The following is a 20,767-nucleotide window of genomic DNA, read 5'->3' on the forward strand; positions in this document are numbered from 1 at the left end:
TCACAAGTTTGTGATTAGGCATTCTAACATCATTCAATAATCCTGAAAAGTCCAAAATCCAGAAATGACTTGAACTGAAGAAGTTTTAACGTAGTTAAAATACACAATAATATTGATAGAATCTAAAGGTAAAAGAGAAAGCTGGCTTCAAGAAGAAGGGTTTCTACCTGTCTCTTCTTTTTATTGATTCTGATCTTTATTTCTAAAGTTTCATTTTCTTTTTTCATCTAAAACCTACTTGGCTTTGATATTTTAATCTTAGTTAATATAAATTCAATCGACAATGTAGAACATAGAACATAGAACATAGAACATTACAGAGCAGTACCGGCCCTTCGGCCCTCGATGTTGCGCCGACCTGTGAAACCACTCTAAAGCCCATCTACATTATTCCCTTATCGTCCATATGTCTATCCAATGACCACTTGAATGCCCTTAGTGTTGGCGAGCCCACTACTGTTGCAGGCAGGGCATTCCACGCCCTTACTACTTTCTGAGTAAAGAACCTACCTCTGACATCTGTCCTATATCTACCTCCCCTCAATTTAAAGCTATGTCCCCTCATTCTAGATATCATCATCTGAGGAAAAAGGCTCTCACTGTCCACCCTGTCCAATCCTCTGATCATCTTGTATGCCTCAATTAAGTCACCTCTTAACCTTCTTCTCTCTAATGAAAACAGCCTCAAATCCCTCAGCCTTTCCTCATAAGATCTTCTCTCCATACCAGGCAACATTCTGGTAAATCTCCTCTGTATCCTTTCCAATGCTTCCACATCCTTCCTATAATGCGGCGACCAGAATTGCACGCAATACTCTAAATGCGGCCGCACCAGAGTTTTGTACAGCTGCAACATGACCTCATGGCTCCGAAACTCAATCCCTCCATCAATAAAAGCTAACACCGTACGTCCTCTTAAAAACCCTCTCAACCTGGGTGGCAACTTTCAGAGATCTATGAACATGGACACCAAAATCTCTCTGCTCATCCACACTGCCAAGAATCTTACCATTAGCCCAGGACTCTGTCTTCGTGTTATTCCTTCCAAAATGAATCACCTCACACTTTTCTGCATTAAACTCCATTTGCCATCTCTCAGCCCAGTGCTGCAGCTTATCTATGTCCCTCTGTAACTTGTAACATCCTTCCGCACTGTCCAACTCCACCGACTTTAGTGTCATCTGCAAATTTACTTACCCATCCTTCTACGCCCTCCTCCAGGACATTTATAAAAATGACAAACAGCAGTGGCCCCAAAACAGATCCTTGTGGTACACCACTAGTAACTGGACTCCAGTCTGAACATTTCCCATCACCACCACCCTTTGTCTTCTTCCAGCTAGCCAATCCAAACTGCTAAATCACCCTGAATCCCATGCCTCCGTATTTTCTGCAGTAACCTACCGTGGGGAACCTTATCAAACGCTTTACTGAAATCCATATACACTACATCAACTGCTTTACCCTCATTCACCTGTTTGGCCACCTTCTCAAATAACTCAATAAGGTTTGTGAGGCACAACCTACCCTTCACAAAACCGTGTTGACTCTCTCTAATCAAATTATTCCTTTCCAGATGATTATACATCCTATCTCTTATAAACCTTTCGAAGATTTTGCCCACAACAGAATAAGCCTCACTGGTCTATAGTTACCGGGGTTGGCTCTACTCCCCTTCTTGAACAAGGGGACAACATTTGCTATCCTCCAGTCTTCTGGCACTATTCCTGTAGACAAAGATGACTTAAAGATCAAAGCCAAAGGCTTAGCAATCTCCTCCCTACCTTCACAGAGAATCCTAGGATAAAACCCATCCGGTACAGGGGACTTATCTATTTTCACACTTTCTAGAATTGCTAACACCTCCTCCTTATGAACCTCAAGCCCTTGTAGTCTAGTAGCCTGAATCTCAGTATTCTCCTCAACAACATTGTCTTTTTCCTGTGTGAATACTGACGAAAAATATTCATTTACCACCTCTCCTATCTCCTCGGACACCACGCACAACTTCCCACTACTGTCCTTGACTGGCCCTACTCTTACCCTGTGGTTGACTATTAAAAATGCCCTCAGAAATAGCCAAACAAGCCATTCAGTTCAAGGGTAATTAGGGATGTATAATAAATGCTGACTCAGCCAGCGGCACCACCATCAACAAATTTTTAAAAAGGGCATATTTTGGTTAGCAACTCACTTCACCAGGTTAACCTTTTTAGAACAAGTATTCTTAGATGTATGTTATTCAAAGACAGATAAAATCTGTAGAACTGTGAAGCTATTTAAAACCCCAAACCATTAGAAAAAAATAAAAACAGCCTGCCTGTGTCAGTGAAGCCTGTTTGTCCAGTTATTTAAATCCCGAGCCCTTGAAAAGTTTGAGAAAAATGTCCCCTCTGTCAGTGGGTGTTGGTCACAGTTACAACAGCTGTTTGCTGATATTTCCCCAGATGCTATCATTATGTGAATATTAATGTTTGGCTGCTTCCCACAATCCATCATTGTTTCAGTCGGAGATCTGAATTTCACAATTTGATTGACAGCTTAAGTGGTTAATAAAGGATTAGCTGTCTTTGATGTGTAGCTATAAATACAAGCCAGATTGTTTTTTTAAATTCACCAAGTTCTTGAGGGGTTGCAACTATTTTGAATGTGCTTTCATGAGTGGGGATTTTTTCTGCTACAGTTAAACCTGTGATAAATATTTGGACCTTTATCTTATTTCATCTCCACATGAATCCTGTGGTCTGCCCAAAATGAAAACTGGGTGAATTGGCATGGGGTGTGCTATTATGTCAGTGTGGAACCTATAGGGGACCTTGGGTATGGGGGGTTATGGGTTGGCAGTAAGTTGGCATGGGATCATGTAGGTGGCAGGAGTGTGGGTGGGGGTGAGGGCTGCAGGGCCAAAACTTTAATAAAACAGCTCCGGCAATGTCATGTGTATGCCTTTTAATCAGTCCATTTCAGTATTTGGCAGTCAACGCGGCCACCTCTGATTCACGTCTGAGGGCCCCCCCCACTCCTCAAAACATTCAGGAGAGTTTCACTCATGCAGTGAGCTAGGAAATTTTCTGACTTGCCCTATCTACCTGGGGCGTGAAAAGCCAGTCCCATTCATTTGTGTGGAACTGGAGCTATGTATCGGCCAAATTGGGTAAGGACAGCAGGCTTCTTTCCCTGAAGGTCATTAGTGAAACAGTTAAGCCTTTACAACAGGCAGCTTCATGATCACTTTTATTAATACCAGCTTTTTATTTCAAACTATGCATCTTCCAAGCCAAGATCTAACTTGCATTCTCTGGATTATTAGTCCAAATTGCTAGATTCGTACTTGGCTACTGGCAGATGAAAATTTTGAAATAATTTTTCAAAAACAAGAGAATCTACAGGAAATATTGTCAACTTGTGCTGCTAAACTAAAACTGACTTTTCCATCCATCACAGAACACTTTCACTATTTAAATCAACTCGCTAATCCACATTTTTCATCTATAACGGTTTGTAAGAAGGATACTTTTTGTCTTCATTCTTAGAAAGCCTTGATGAGCAGGCTATTCGGAGTTGGTTCCACTTCACATCTCTTACAATAGTTTTTAGGCTACAGGCTTTCACCGCACATTAACCCAGCCAATCAGATTAGTTGATTCAATCAATCTATCTACAAATGTCTCACAGCACATCAATTGTTTTTTGCTTCGAGAATGCCAGTAGACGTGCAACCATCTCATACTGAAGTGCACTTTGTCTTTCAATCAGTGCATCATCCATTATACCTAATAGGTTAACATGTTTAAGTTAATCGCGCGAGATACTATTAGATAAATCCTATGATTTTTTGCAATGTACTTGACTCTTAAATTGTCCTCTGAAATGTTCAGTTTCAAGTGCAATTAGGGATGGGCAACAAATGCTTAGCAACGCCCACATCCCATGAAACAATAATGAAAAAGAAAATTCCTTGCAAACTGCTGATTTTGATCATTTGAAAGTTCTGTGCTTGTTGGTAAGATTTATAACTCTATTGACAACAATTGAATCTTCTACATTTTGGTTTGAGCTGACTTCCTGTGCAATGCTATTTCTAGTTTGAACACTGCAAAATATTATTTTAATATACATTTGGTTCCTTTCAATGTTTCCACATTCCCTTTTCTCCAATATCGAATGCTTCCTTAAAACTGTCTATTCTGACTTTCACCTCATTGCCCACTCCCCTGCAACTTGTGCAAAGGTCTCATGGATTTCTTTGACACAGGTAAATTTGATCCATTTGGATGCAAAGCAATTTCCCTCAATTAAGCATTGGAAAAACAGAAGCAAATGTCCCTGTTCCTTGCAACAAATCTTTTATCCCCAATATCAGTTCTATCCTTCCATCGCAAGACATATTGTGCAACATTTCCTACCTTGCCCCTGCCTCTCCCTCTTGCCAAGCAAATCCTTATTCAGAATGTTGTCACCATCAGATGGTATTATTCCACTCCTCTCCTGGCTTCCATCCAGCATATTCTGTAACCTTCGCCTTACACCAAACTTCGCTGCTTGCATCTTATCCTGTATCAAATACCTCCATCCATCACCTACATTGACTCCCAGTCCATTGACACTTCTCTTACAATTCTCTTCCGCAACTTTAAACCACTACATGGCTTTGCCCCTCCTATTTCTGTCACCTCCTCCATCCCTAGAACCCATCCCAGATCTGTATTCCCCTGATTCTGGCCTTTCTCTTACTTTCCACCATTGGTGGCCAGGCCTTCAGTTGTCTAAGCCTCTCACTCTGGGATTATTCCTCCTGAGATCTTCTTTTGCTCAGCCTTCATCTTTGTCTGTTCATGCTCCTGTGAAGCACCTTGGAATGATTTTCTATTGTCAAGGTACCACTTATGTGTAAATTGTTGTTAACTCTGTGACTTAAAGTGAAAGCATGTTAAGTGATCATAGATCATAGATCATAGATCATAGAATTTACAGTGCAGAAGGAGGCCATTCGGCCCATCGAGTCTGCACCGGCTCTTGGAAAGAGCACTCTACCCAAGGTCCACACCTCCACCCTATCCCCATAACCCAGTAACCCCACCCAACACTAAGGGCAATTTTGGACACTATGGGCAATTTAGTATGGCCAATCCACCTAACCCGCACATCTTTGGACTGTGGGAGGAAACCGGAGCACCCGGAGGAAACCCACGCACACACGGGGAGGATGTGCAGACTCTGCACAGACAGTGACCCAAGTCAGGAATCGAACCTGGGACCCTGGAGCTGTGAAGCAATTGTGCTAACCACAATGCTAACGTGCTGCCCACCACAATGCTACCGTGCTGCCCACCCACAATGCTACCGTGCTGCCCACATCATCACATGCTGAGACATCATCACATGATTGAGGGAAGTTGCTAAACATATTATGCAGCACCCTAACCCTATATTCTCACCAAAGATTTGCAACCAAATGATGTTGAATGTTACTTTCCTGGCTCCACATCGTCTGCAGCAGTAATTGAAAAGTTCAGTCCAGAGAATTCCTGATTTCCTTAATACTCTTCTCTTAAAGAAGCTGTTTTGTGTTATGTTTAGCTAAATTAAATTAGTAGAACAAAGGGTGAGATCTTTTGGCTGTTCACGCCGGCAGGATCTTCCGGTCCCGCCGATGGCACCCAGCCCGCCATGGGTTTCCCGGCAGCAAGGGGTGGATTCAATGGGAAGTCCCATTGACAGCAGTGGGACCAGATGACCTCATTGTTGGCCAATGGTGCCCACCTCCCACCATCAAGAAACGCATGATGGGGAGGCCCGATAATTTCATCCAAGATACATAAATAAACAATATTTGTAGCATCTTGTGCCGCACCCTAACCAAGCTGATCCAGTACAGCTACAACACTGGCATGTGGAAAGTTGCCCAGGTGTGTCCTGTACATAAGAAACAGATCTAACCCAGCCAATTACTGCTCTGTTAGTCTTCTCTCCATTATCAGCAAAATGATGGAAGGTGTCACCAACAGTGCTATCACGGACGCTCAGTTTCCGCCAGGGTCACTCAGCTCCTGACCACATTACAGCCTTGGTTCAAATATGGACAAAAGAGCTGAAAGTCAGAGGTGAGGTGAGAATGATTGCTCTTGACATCAATGATGTGGAGATGCCAGCATTGGACTGGGGTGAGCACAGTAAGAAGTCTTACAACACCAGGTTAAAGTCCAAAAGGTTTGTTTCGATGTCACTAGCTTTCGGACACAGATCCTTCACCAGATTCACCTGAGGAAGGAGCTCCGCTCCGAAAGCTAGTGACATCGAAACAAACCTGTTGGACTTTAACCTGGTGTTGTAAGACTTCTTACTCTTGACATCAAGGCAGCATTTTACAGAATATGGCATCAAAGGGCCCCAGCTAAACTGGAGTCAATGGGATTCGGGGGGGGAAATTCTCTGCAAGTTGGAGTCATACGTGGCACAGAGGAAGATGGTTGTGGTGGTTGGAGGTCAATCATCTCAACTCCAGGCCATCACGTCAGGAGTTCCTCAATGTAGTGTCCTAGGCCCAACCATCAATGCTTCATCAATGACCTCCCTTCCATCATAAGGTCAGAAGAGTGGATGTTTGCGGGTGACTGCACAATGTTCAGCACCGTTCATGACTCCTCAGATAATGAAGCAGTCCATATCCAAATGCAGCAAGACCTGGACAATATCCAGGCTTGGGCTGACAAGTAGCAAGTCACATTCACACCACACAAATGCCAGGCAATGACCATCTCCTACAGGAGATGATCTAACCACCGTCCTTTGACATTCAATGGCATTAGCATTGCTGAATCCCCATAATCAACATACTGGGGGTTACCATTGATAAGAAACTGAACTGGACTAGCCACACTAATATTGTGGCTACCAGGCAGGTCAAAGACTAGGAATCCTACAGCGAGCAACTCACCTCCTGACCCCCCCCCCCCCCCCCCCCCCCCCCCCCGCCCCCCGTTCCTCACCATCTGCAAGTCAGGAGTGAAGTGGAATACTCTCCACTTGCTTGGATGAGTGCAGCTCCAACAGCGCTCAAGAAACTCAAAACCATCCAGGACAAAGCAGTCTGCTTGATTGCTCCCCCAGTCCACAAACACTCAAACCTTGCATCAGCGACGAACAGTGGCAGCCATGTGGAACTCACTAAGGTTCCTTAGACCACCAACCCCTTGACCACTACCATCGAGAAGGACAAGAGCAGCAGATACCTGGGAACCCCACCACCTGGAGGTTCCCCTCCAAATCACTCACTATCTTGACTTATATATTGCCTCTCCTTCACTGTCGCTGGGGCTACATCCTGTAACTCTCTCCCTAGCAGCATAAGAACATAAGAACAAATGAACTAGGAGCAGGAGTAGGCCATCTGGTCCCTCAAGCCTGCCCTGCCATTCAATGAGATCATGGCTGATCATTTGTGGACTCAGCTCCACTTTCCGGCCCGAACACCATAACCCTTAATCCCTTTATTCTTCAAAAAACTATCTATCTTTATCTTAAAAACATTTAATGAAGGATCCTCTACTGCTTCACTGGGCAGGGAATTCCATAGATTCGCAACCTTTTGGGTGGAGAACTTCCTCCTAAACTCAGTCCTAAATCTACTTCCCCTTATTTTGAGGCTATGTCCCCTAGTTCTGCTTTCACCCGCCAGTGGAAACAACCTGCCCATGAAGGACTGCAGCGGTTCAAGAAGGCAACTCACCACCACCCTCTGAAGAGAAACTAGGGATGGGCAATAAATGCTGGTCTAACCAGCGATGGCCACATCCCGTAAATTAATTTTTGTTGAAAACCTTTTACAAACTAAAAACATGGCCAAATTGCCTTATAGCCAATGAGATACTTTTGAAGTGTAGTTAATATTAGTGTAGTGAAGCTTTGGACCACATGTCGTGCTGTTCTTTTTGGTAGAGGAATGCTACCATTGATCCAAAATTGATTTATTGAGGTGAAAATCATCGATATGAACTATCAGATGTGTTGAAATGAGAGAAACATATATTCCTCCCAATCTCAAAAGTTAAAAACCGTGGGTGGATTTTACCAGAAATTCCTGCACGAGTTCAAGGGATCTTTCAGTGCTCCGTTAAGTTGTCTGTTCCACCTGCAACAATTTCCGCTGGTGGATAGGATCACAAATTTATCCCTGTGTTTCTCTTGTTGGTTTCATTATTCAGTTACAGTAGCAGAATTCGCTAACCAAAGATGTGCAAGTTCAATTTTATACTCACATTCCAAGGGTACATTGACATGATAAAATCCATTTTTATCAAATAACAAACATTATAAAATATGCTTTCTCAAGGGGCACAAAACTTCACTTGAGGGAGGAAATTGACTTGAAAAAATCTTTGGAGGCCATGAGAAAGGCATAATATGGGCAGGATCTTACCAGAATTTGGCAGTGTCAGGCTTAAACTGAAATCCCTCCAATTGCTCAGTCCAATTTTCTCCCCAGATATTGAGCCTCTTTAAAGAAAACAAAATGATTGGGTGTGGTTTATGCCAGTACTCTGCCGAGGTGGAGCCCGATAGAGTCGGAAACTGGCTCCACAGAGAACGCCATCTTTAAAGAGCACCACGATCCGCACTGCAACCTAATGGCCCAAACCCTCATCACAGAAATATTGTGTGCTTTTCCTCCCGCCTTGACAATCATCGGCGACAACCAACTCCCCCCTCTCTCCCCCCTACAATCATAGCCAGATTTCTTCCCCCCCACCCCCACCACAGAAGTATCGCCAGCACTCCCCCCGCACCCCCACTGCACAGTACCCGATCTCCCCCCATACCACACATCAATAAACCCTCCCACAACCCACGGGGCTCCGACTCGGGCCCATCCCTGGCACTGCTCCTTGTCACAGGTTGACATGGCCAAATTGGCAACCTGGCAATACCAATCTGGCAGTGCCAACCTGTGCCAGAGGCAGTGCCAGGGCACTTCCTGGGCATGCCCCTGTTCTAATTACCTCTGCGCCCTGGAGGGATCCCCTCGATTAAACCTCATTTAGCCAAACCTGTTGTGATGTCACATCGGTGAGGTATGAATATTTACTGAGGGGGATCATGTGGCGGGAGCCTGTTCATGATATACATTAAAATTTATTTCAATGAGGTTCATGCTGTCGTAATGTCACTGGCAAGGAGCGGGGAAAATCAGGAATCGGAATCTCTCTCAGCAGTGAATTGTGATTCCTGATTCTCTCCAGATTTTCCACACGTGTCGCCGATCCCGCACATGCCTAGTGCGGGCTCACACCTCCCCCTCTCTAAGATTGTTCTAAAGGTTCATTGTTAACAAAGGATGCACATTCAGAGGTTATGGCTTTTATCACCTGTGTGCATGCTTTGAACCAGTATTTTTTAAAATTGCACCAATTTTTGACTCATGATGCATCAGCTGATGAATGCAGGTGTTAACATGTTACGACAGACAATAATGGCGGTCTTTCAAGCCTTCTTTCAACCCTTCATGCTCAACCAGCTTAACTGAACAAATCCCTTGCTCCCCATTGCTATAGCAACTCACACAAGCAACAATTGTCATGTGAGTGCATCATGAAGCAGTTTTCTATAACAACATGCCCACTGACCAAAAAAAAATATTTTCTTTGGTACTTCACACGAGGTACCTAAAACATGAAGTGAAAACAAGAGATATAACAGGATTTGGTTTGATGCGTAAATAAAATGCCCATTGTCACTTATTTGATAGATTTGAAAATATGACTATTGCTCTATTCTATTTTCTAGAAAACAATGTACTTACACGTATCCTACTCATGTGTCCATCTCCAACAGCTTCATAAAAATGAATCTCTGTACTTCGACTGGGTTATTTATTTAGCACAGAGCAAATTACATTGTAATTATCTGGTCATCTGTTTATAACCTTTTAACCACTAAATGTATTTATTTAAATGCCTCTCATTTTTGATTGTAGTCTCAAAAATAATTCCACCATTTCATTTTTAAGTCTTCCTTTTATCTCAGTAATTCCTGCTGTGAGCCTCAACAGTGCCATTTACAGTGAAAAACTCTCCCAAATAGGTCAGGTTGTACAAAAGCACATCATTTATTATAAAATGGCACTTTTTGTCTTGCTTGGAAATTATGCTGAGATGGTAACAGCCTTCCTATTCCTTTATTAATTTTAATTTTCAGAGCCAATAACTGTGGTCAGATTGGGATAGACAGCAGAGAAGAGACCTTTGTTCCAAGGTTGATTGAAGAACTTGAGAGCGTCTGCAAAATAGCATGTGGCGCTAACCACAATCTGGCTGTGACAGGTAAATGGACCATACAAAAAAGACAAATCGCCAGGTCATTTACTGAATTGTATATATATATTGCACCTTGAGTCTGAAGACTGTGCACATTGTGGAGTTTGTTTTGCAAAATGGAGAACTTTGCAATATAGACTCTTTTCTGTAATGTGATCATCAGGAACTGTACTGAAAAAATTACTTGTACATTTTAGTCCTTGGCCTTTTGGATTTGGAAGTGATTTGAATTTTTTTCTTAGGAAATGAGTTGAACTTAGCTAGCATTGTGATAGGAATGTTGTCGGCCTAATGTAATCATTGTTATAGAAATCCACATGCAGTACGTGCCATATACCTCCAAACTCCTATATGAGCTGTTGGGCAATAGTTGCATTCTCATCACACAGCAAAACAAAATAATCTTGTCCAGAAAAAGCTTGCAAGCTCATGTGACCACCGATTTTTACTTTTTTATAGGTTTAGAATACGCAACCAATTAAAAAGACCAATACAGGTTATTTCCAGAGGATCAACATTGAAAATTAAAGAAGTTATGCTGAATTTGCATCAAAACTTGGATGATTGTATACAATTCTGGTTGCCATAGTGTAAAAGCGATATCAGGTGGAATTCTCCAATTCCACCCATGGTGGGTTTGGTGGTGGGCAGGAGCGGAGAAGCTAACAGAAACCAAAAAGGTCAGAAACCCGATGACCGAAAATCAGGTTGCAATTCTCCCAATGGTGGGTTAATGACGGGTTGCTCTTCCCATTAGCTGGTGGCATTAACAGTATTTGCAATCATTTGAATCTCATGGATGCTTATTAAAACAGCTGCCCACCAGAATCCCATCAGGCCAGCAGGAAATTATGTCAGTCTTAAACCCGATCGATAAAGAGTAGCACAAGACGGGCCTCAGTTCACCAGAGACTTCGAGGTGAGTGCAACAACTTTCTTTCATCGTGCTGCGCTGCTCCTGATGCGCCGAACACCACGCTGCCGGAGTAGACCAGTTCCTGCCCTCCATGCCGAGCTAGTCTTCATAAAAGGCACCATGCTGCTGGACCCATGGGCCCTCCTGTGTCACCATCTCGGATCAGTATTCTGCCTGGGGTTGGGGGGTACAGAGGTTGCCTTCCCCTCAGTGCCACACACCAATGGATATCTGGGCAGGACTGTGCTCTGGGACTCATACACCCATCACAATAAAGGTCCAAAGTTTGACCAGGGTTGGGGTGTGAGATGAGGCTGGAAGGGGTAAGGGGGTTCAATTCATAGAATCATAGAATTTACAGTGCACAAGGGGGGCATTCAGCCCATCGAGTCTGCACCAGCTCTTGGAAAGAGCACCCCACCCAAGCCCACACCTCCACCCTATCCCCATAACCCAGCAACCCCATCTAACCTAAGGACAATTTAGCATGGCCAGTCCACCTAACTTGCACATCTTTGGACTGTGGGAGGAAACCGGAGCGCCTGGAGAAACCCCACGCAGACACGGGGAGAACGTGCAGAATCCGCACAGACAGTGACCCAAGCAGGAATCGAACCTGGGATCCTGGTGCTGTGAAGCCATAGTGCTAACCACTATACAACCGTGCGGCCCCGAAAAACAAAGGGCCAATGTGGAACAAGGGCTATGTAAGGGGAGGAGTGGGGAAAGGGCAAACACCAGGGGGGCAATGAGGAAGGAGGGCTGTGCAAGGAGGGAGGTGTGGAAGGGCAAACACTAGGGGGGCAATGTGAAAGGAGGACTGTAAAAGGATGGGGGTGAGGGAAGGGCAAGGGCTCACGATGACAGGCATAGGGACAAGGAGATGGATGAAGAGGATGAATAATCAAAGACAGAGGGAAGACTATAAGGAGGGAAGCTGGACCCCAACAAGGCTGCATGAAATGCAGACAAACAAGGTGGGGTCTAAGGGATAGCGCATGTATTACTGGAAGGAGCTGCACACAGGATTCAGATTGTGGAGTGGGGGCCTATTAGTATGACACATTAGCGATGATTCGCATGCATACAAAAAAGATTAGGGCTTCAATGCTTTGTAAAGGTTACTGTTGTTACCATGTACCTGGGATCTTCGAGGGGCTAGAAAATCTGCAGGGAAGGTAGTTTGGGGATAATGGCGACCCAGGGCACAATTTGTTTTAGGCGAGTTTAGAGGGGTGTTTCTTGGCACCCGCGGCACTGAGAACGACGCTGCTATCAAACAGGCCTGTGGTGTTTTTTTTGGTCCCAGCTCGCCAGTGCAAGAAGAGGTCTGCCGCCATTTCTAAATGCCACCCCGATCTTCCCTCAACTCTGGAAACCCCACCATGGCCACCGGACCGCCCCAATTCCCCATTAGTCTTCTGAAGATGTGATACAAATGCCTGGACCGCTCAGGTGGTTCTGTACAATATGCAAGAGAAGAGTTTGCTGCATGATTGCAATTTGCTGTTCCCTTCACAATCTGAATATATAGAGAGTGAGGTCCTGCCAGAGGGTAAACTGGAGGAGGAGAACCCTCCTTGGAAGATGAAGATTGGGAGGTGCAGGAAGCCATGGGGGATGCTGAGGGACAATATGACCGCACTGATGCCATGAAGGAGGGGAGATGTGGGAGGCGTGCCAATAATTCTCTAATAGCTGAAACATTCCAAGAGAAGTAAAATGAGGTCCAATCATTTTGCACGTCTTCCTCAGGACGACAAGATTGAGTAAGCAGCGTTAAGCCCCTGGCACTGACCCCCGTCCCACACACCTTTTACCCCATCTCCCCCAACCCGGAGGACCATCGAACCCCCGCCCTGCACCACATGCCGGCACCCATACCGGCCTCCATGGCCAAGTGCCCTGGCGACTGAAGCCATTAGCTACCCAACCCATGGGCTGCATGCACCGGACTGTCTAACACTGAGTGTGTTCTGTTTCTCCCCCCACAAGGAGAAGGCTGCTCATAACCGCAGGGAGCAGGAAAAGACTGGAGGGGGGCCACCAGACCTGCGGCCCCTCACCGCGGCAGAGCAGCAGTCCCTGGATGTGATCGGCAGGCCCAAGGAAATGGACGTCGCCGGGGTGGAGATCGGTCTCGGACAAGGAAGCGAGACCCCTCTTAGCTGCAAGTCCCCGTGACGTGTGTGTCACCACCCTCCACCCCCCCAGCCCAATATCACCCTCACTGCCACAGCACCCTCACCCCACAGCACCATAACCCCAACACCACCCTCACACTCACACCACCCTCACCCCACAGCACCACCACCCCCACACCACCCACACACCACTCTCACACTTACACCACCCTCAGCCCCACACCACCCTCACACTTACACCACCCTCAGCCCCAAACCGCCACCACACTCACACCACCCTCACCCCCACACCACCCTCATACACACACCACCCTCACCCCCAAACCACCACCACACTCACACCACCCTCACTCCACACCACCCTCACCCCCACACCACCCTCACACACACACCACCCTCACCCCCAAACCACCACCACACTCACACCACCCTCACTCCACAGCACCATCAAACCCACACCACTCACACTCCACTCTCACACTCACACCACCCTCACCCCCACACCACCCTCACACACACGCCACCGTCACACCATAACCACCCTCACACTCACACCAACCGCACCCCACACCACCTTCAGCCCCACACCACCCTCACACTCACACCACCCTCACCCCACCCTCACCCCCAAACCACCACCACACTCAGACCATCCTCACCCCACACCACCCTCACACTCACACCACCCTCAGCCCCACAGCACAATCACATCCACACCACCCACACTCCACCCTCACACTCACACCACCCTCACCCCCAAACCACCACCACACTCAGACCATCCTCACCCCACACCACCCTCACACTCACACCACCCTCAGCCCCACAGCACAATCACATCCACACCACCCACACTCCACCCTCACACTCACACCACCCTCACCCCCAAACCACCACCATACTCACACCACCCTCACACTCACCCCACCCTCACCCCCAAACCACCACCACACTCAAACCACCCTCACTCCACACACCCCTCACACTCACACCACCGTCACACCAAAACCACCCTCACACTCACACCACCCTGACCCCTAAACACCACCACACTCAGACCACCACCACACTCACACCACCCTCAGACACACACCACCCTCACCCCACAGCACCATTACCCCAAAACCACCCTGAGCCCCACACCACCCTCACACTCACACCAAACTCACCCTACACCACCCTCACACTCACACCACCTTCACACCAAAACCACCCTCACACTCACACCATCCTCATGCCACACCACACTCACACTCACACCACCCTCACCCCACACCACCCTCACACTCACAGCACCCTCAGCCCCACAGCACCCTCACACTCACACCACCCTCACCCCACACCACCCTTATACTCACACCACCTTCACACTCACACCACCCTCGCCTCCAAATAGCCCTCACACTCACACCACCTGCACACTCACCCCCACACCACCCTCACACTCACACCACCCTCACCTCCAAATAGCCCTCACACTCACACCACCGATACACCACTCTCACACTCACACCGCGCTCACCTCCAAACCACCCTCACACTCACATCACACTCACCCCACACCACCCTCACACACACACCACCCACACACCAATCTCACACTAACACCACCATCACCCCCACACCACCCACACACCACTCTCACACTCACACCTCCCTCAGTCCCATGCCACCCTCACTCTCACACCACCTACAACCTCACCCCCACACCACCCTCACACTCACACCACCCTCACACTCACACCACCCTCACTCTCACACCACCCACACACTCACACCACCATCACACTCACACCACCCTTACTCTCACACCACCTGCACACTCACACCACCCTCACACTCACACCTCCCTCAGTCCCATGCCACCCTCACTCTCACACCACCCGCACACTCACCCCCACACCACCCTCACACTCACAGCACCCTCACACTCACACCTCCCTCAGTCCCATACCACCCTTACTCTCACACCACCTGCACACTCACCCCCACACCACCCTCACACTCACAGCACCCTCACACTCACAACTCCCTCAGTCGCATACCACCCTTACTCTCACACCACCCGCACACTCACCCCCACACCACCCTCACACTCACACCACCCTCACACTCACACCACCCTCACTCTCACACCACCCACACACTCACACCACCATCACACTCACACCACCCTTACTCTCACACCACCTGCACACTCACACCACCCTCACACTCACACCTCCCTCAGTCCCATGCCACCCTCACTCTCACACCACCCGCACACTCACCCCCACACCACCCTCACACTCACAGCACCCTCACACTCACACCTCCCTCAGTCCCATACCACCCTTACTCTCACACCACCTGCACACTCACCCCCACACCACCCTCACACTCACAGCACCCTCACACTCACAACTCCCTCAGTCGCATACCACCCTTACTCTCACACCACCCGCACACTCACCCCCACACCTCCCTCACACTCACACAACGCACACACCACCCTCACACTCACACCTCCCTCAGTCCCATGCCACCCTCACTCTCACACCACCCGCACACTCACCCCCACACCACCCTCACACTCACAGCACCCTCACACTCACACCTCCCTCAGTCCCATACCACCCTTACTCTCACACCACCCGCACACTCACCCCCACACCACCCTCACACTCACACCACCCTCACACTCACACCACCCTCACTCTCACACCACCCACACACTCACACCACCATCACACTCACACCACCCTTACTCTCACACCACCTGCACACTCACACCACCCTCACACTCACACCTCCCTCAGTCCCATGCCACCCTCACTCTCACACCACCCGCACACTCACCCCCACACCACCCTCACACTCACAGCACCCTCACACTCACACCTCCCTCAGTCCCATACCACCCTTACTCTCACACCACCTGCACACTCACCCCCACACCACCCTCACACTCACAGCACCCTCACACTCACAACTCCCTCAGTCGCATACCACCCTTACTCTCACACCACCCGCACACTCACCCCCACACCTCCCTCACACTCACACAACGCACACACCACTCTCACACTCACACCTCCCTCAGTCCCATGCCACCCTCACTCTCATACCACACTCACACTCACACCACTCTCACACTCACACCTCCGTCAGTCCCATGCCACCCACACTCTCATACCATCCTCACTCCCTCACCACCCTCACACTCACACCACCCTCACATCACACCACCCTCACACTCACACCAGCCTCACACTCACACCACCCTCACTGCCACACCACCCTCACACTCGCATCACCCTCACCCCCACACAACCCTCACATCACACCACCCTCACACTCACACCACCCTCACCGCCACACCACCCTCACACTCACACCACCCTCACTCCCACACCACCCTCACACTCACACCACCCTCACTCCCACCCCCCTCACACTCACACCACCCTCACTCTCACACCACTCTCACACTCACACCTCCCTCAGTCCCATGCCACCTTCACTCTCACACCACCCGCACACTCACCCCCTCACCACCCTCACAATCACACCACCCTCACTCCAACACCACTCTCACTCCCACACCACCACCACCCCACACCACCCTCACACTCACACCACCTACACACCAATCTCACACTAACACCACCATCACCCCCACACCACCCACACACCACTCTCACACTCATACCACCCTCAGTCCCATGCCACCCTCACTCTCACACCACCTGCACACTCACCCCCACACCACCCTCACACTCACACCACCTTCACACTCACACCACCCTCACTCTCACGCCACCCTCACACTCACACCACCCTCACACTCACACCACCCTCACTCTCACACCACCCGCACACTCACCCCCACCCCACCCTCACACTCACACCACCCTCACACTCACACCACCCTCACACTCACACCACCCTCACTCCACACCACCCTCACACTCACACTCACACCACCTCCACCCTCACACTCACACCACCCTCACTACCACACAACCCTCACACTAACATGACCCTCACCCCCACACCACTCTCATACTCACGCCACCCTCACACTCACACCACTCTCACACTCACACCACCCTCACTCCCACACCACCCTCACACTCACACCACCCTCACTCCGTCACCACCCTAACACTCACACTCACACCACCCTCACTACTACACCACCCGCACACTCACACCACCCTCACCCCCACACCACTCTCATACACACACCACCCTCACACTCACAGCACCCTCACACTCACACCACCCTCACTCACACACCACCCTCACACTCACACCACTCTCACACTCACACCACCCTCACTCCCATACCACCCTCACACTCACACCACCCTCACACTCGCAGCAACCTCACTCTCACAGCACCCTCACTCTCACAGCACCCTCACTCTCACACCACCCTCACAATCACACCACCCTCACCCCCACACCACCCTCACACTCACACCACTCTCACACACACACCACTCTCACACTCACACCACCCTCACCCCCGCACGACCCTCACACTCACACCACCCTCACACTCACAGCACCCTCACCCCCACATGACCCTCACACTCACACCACCCTCACCCCCACACCACCCTCACACTCACACCTCCCTCAGTCCCATGCCACCCTCACTCTCATACCACCCTCACACTCACACCACTCTCACACTCACACCTCCGTCAGTCCCATGCCACCCACACTCTCATACAATCCTCACTCCCTCACCACCCTCACACTCACACCACCCTCACCTCACACCACCCTCACACTCACACCACCCTCACACTCACACCACCCTCACTCCCACACCACCCTCACACTCGCATCACCCTCACCCCCACACAACCCTCACATCACACCACCCTCACACTCACACCACCCTCACACTCACACCACCCTCACCGCCACACCACCCTCACACTCACACCACCCTCACTCCCACACCACCCTCACACTCACACCACCCTCACTCTCACGCCACCCTCACACTCACACCACCCTCACACTCACACCACCCTCAGTCTCACACCACCCGCACACTCACCCCCACACCACCCTCACACTCACACCACCCTCACACTCACACCACCCTCACACTCACACCACCCTCACTCCCACACCACCCTCACACTCACACTCACACCACCTCCACCCTCACACTCACACCACCCTCACTACCACACCACCCTCACACTAACATGGCCCTCACCCCCACACCACTCTCATACTCACACCACCCTCACACTCACACCACCCTCAAACTCACACCACCCTCACTCCCACACCACCCTCACACTCACACCACCCTCACTCCGTCACCACCCTCACACTCACACTCACACCACCCTCACTACTACACCACCCGCACACTCACACCACCCTCACCCCCACACCACTCTCATACACACACCACCCTCACACTCACAGCACCCTCACACTCACACCACCCTCACTCCCACACCACCCTCACTCCCACACCACCCTCACTCTCAAACCACCCTCACTCTCAAACCACCCTCACACTCATACCACACTCACCCCCACACCACCCTCACACCCACACCACCCTCACACTCACACCACTCTCACACACACACCACTCTCACACTCACACCACCCTTACCCCCGCACGACCCTCACACTCACACCACCCTCACACTCACAGCACCCTCACCCCCACATGACCCTCACACTCACACCACCCTCACACTCGCAGCACCCTCACACTCACACCACCCTCACGCCCACACCACCCTCACACTCACACCACCCTCACTCTCACACCACTCTCATACTCACACCACCCTCACCCCCACACCACCCTCACACTCACACCACCCTCACACTCACACCACTCTCACACACACACCACTCTCACACTCACACCACCCTCACCCCCGCACGACCCTCACACTCACACCACCCTCACACTCACACCTCCCTCACACCCACACCACCCTCACACTCACACCACTCTCACACTCACACCACCCTCATTCCCATACCACCCTCACACTCACACCACCCTCACTCCCACACCACCCTCACGCCCACACCACCCTCACTCTCAAACCACCCTCACTCTCAAACCACCCTCACACTCATACCACACTCACCCCCACACCACCCTCACACCCACACCACCCTCACACTCACACCACTCTCACACACACACCACTCTCACACTCACACCACCCTCACCCCCACATGACCCTCACACTCACACCACCCTCACTCACACACCACCCTCACACTCACACCACCCTCACTCCCACACCACCCTCACTCTCAAGCCATACTCACACTCATACCACCCTCACCCCCACACCACCCTCACACTCAGGCCACCCTCACCCCCACACTACCCTCACACTCACATCCCCCTCACCCCCAAACCACCCTCACACTCACACCACCCTCACTCCCACACCACCCTCACTCCCACACCACCCTCACTCTCAAACCACCCTCACTCTCAAACCACCCTCACACTCATACCACACTCACCCCCACACCACCCTCACACCCACACCACCCTCACACTCACACCACTCTCACACACACACCACTCTCACACTCACACCACCCTTACCCCCGCACGACCCTCACACTCACACCACCCTCACACTCACAGCACCCTCACCCCCACATGACCCTCACACTCACACCACCCTCACACTCGCAGCACCCTCACACTCACACCACCCTCACGCCCACACCACCCTCACACTCACACCACCCTCACTCTCACACCACTCTCATACTCACACCACCCTCACCCCCACACCACCCTCACACTCACACCACCCTCACACTCACACCACTCTCACACACACACCACTCTCACACTCACACCACCCTCACCCCCGCACGACCCTCACACTCACACCACCCTCACACTCACACCTCCCTCACACCCACACCACCCTCACACTCACACCACTCTCACACTCACACCACCCTCATTCCCATACCACCCTCACACTCACACCACCCTCACTCCCACACCACCCTCACGCCCACACCACCCTCACTCTCAAACCACCCTCACTCTCAAACCACCCTCACACTCATACCACACTCACCCCCACACCACCCTCACACCCACACCACCCTCACACTCACACCACTCTCACACACACACCACTCTCACACTCACACCACCCTCACCCCCACATGACCCTCACACTCACACCACTCTCACACACACACCACCCTCACACTCACACCACCCTCACGCCCACACCACCCTCATACTCACACCACCCTCACGCCCACACCACCCTCACACTCACACCACCCTCACTCTCACACCACTCTCATACTCACACCACCCTCACCCCCACACCACCCTCACACTCACACCACCCTCACACTTA

At 50.1% G+C, this 20,767-nt stretch overlaps 1 protein-coding gene across 1 annotated transcript in view; it reads left to right on the top strand.

Annotated features, from left to right (window-relative positions):
• The window catches only part of LOC140430115 (uncharacterized), an 820,575-nt gene that overhangs the window by 775,461 nt on the left and 24,347 nt on the right, over positions 1 to 20,767 (top strand). The window contains exon 5 of the mRNA XM_072517631.1: positions 10,195 to 10,319. Within this exon, the coding sequence (XP_072373732.1) occupies positions 10,195 to 10,319 (125 nt within the window). The remainder of the gene's footprint in view (positions 1 to 10,194; positions 10,320 to 20,767) is intronic.

Source organism: Scyliorhinus torazame, chromosome 9 (assembly GCF_047496885.1).
Source record: "Scyliorhinus torazame isolate Kashiwa2021f chromosome 9, sScyTor2.1, whole genome shotgun sequence".
NCBI lineage: Eukaryota > Metazoa > Chordata > Chondrichthyes > Carcharhiniformes > Scyliorhinidae > Scyliorhinus > Scyliorhinus torazame.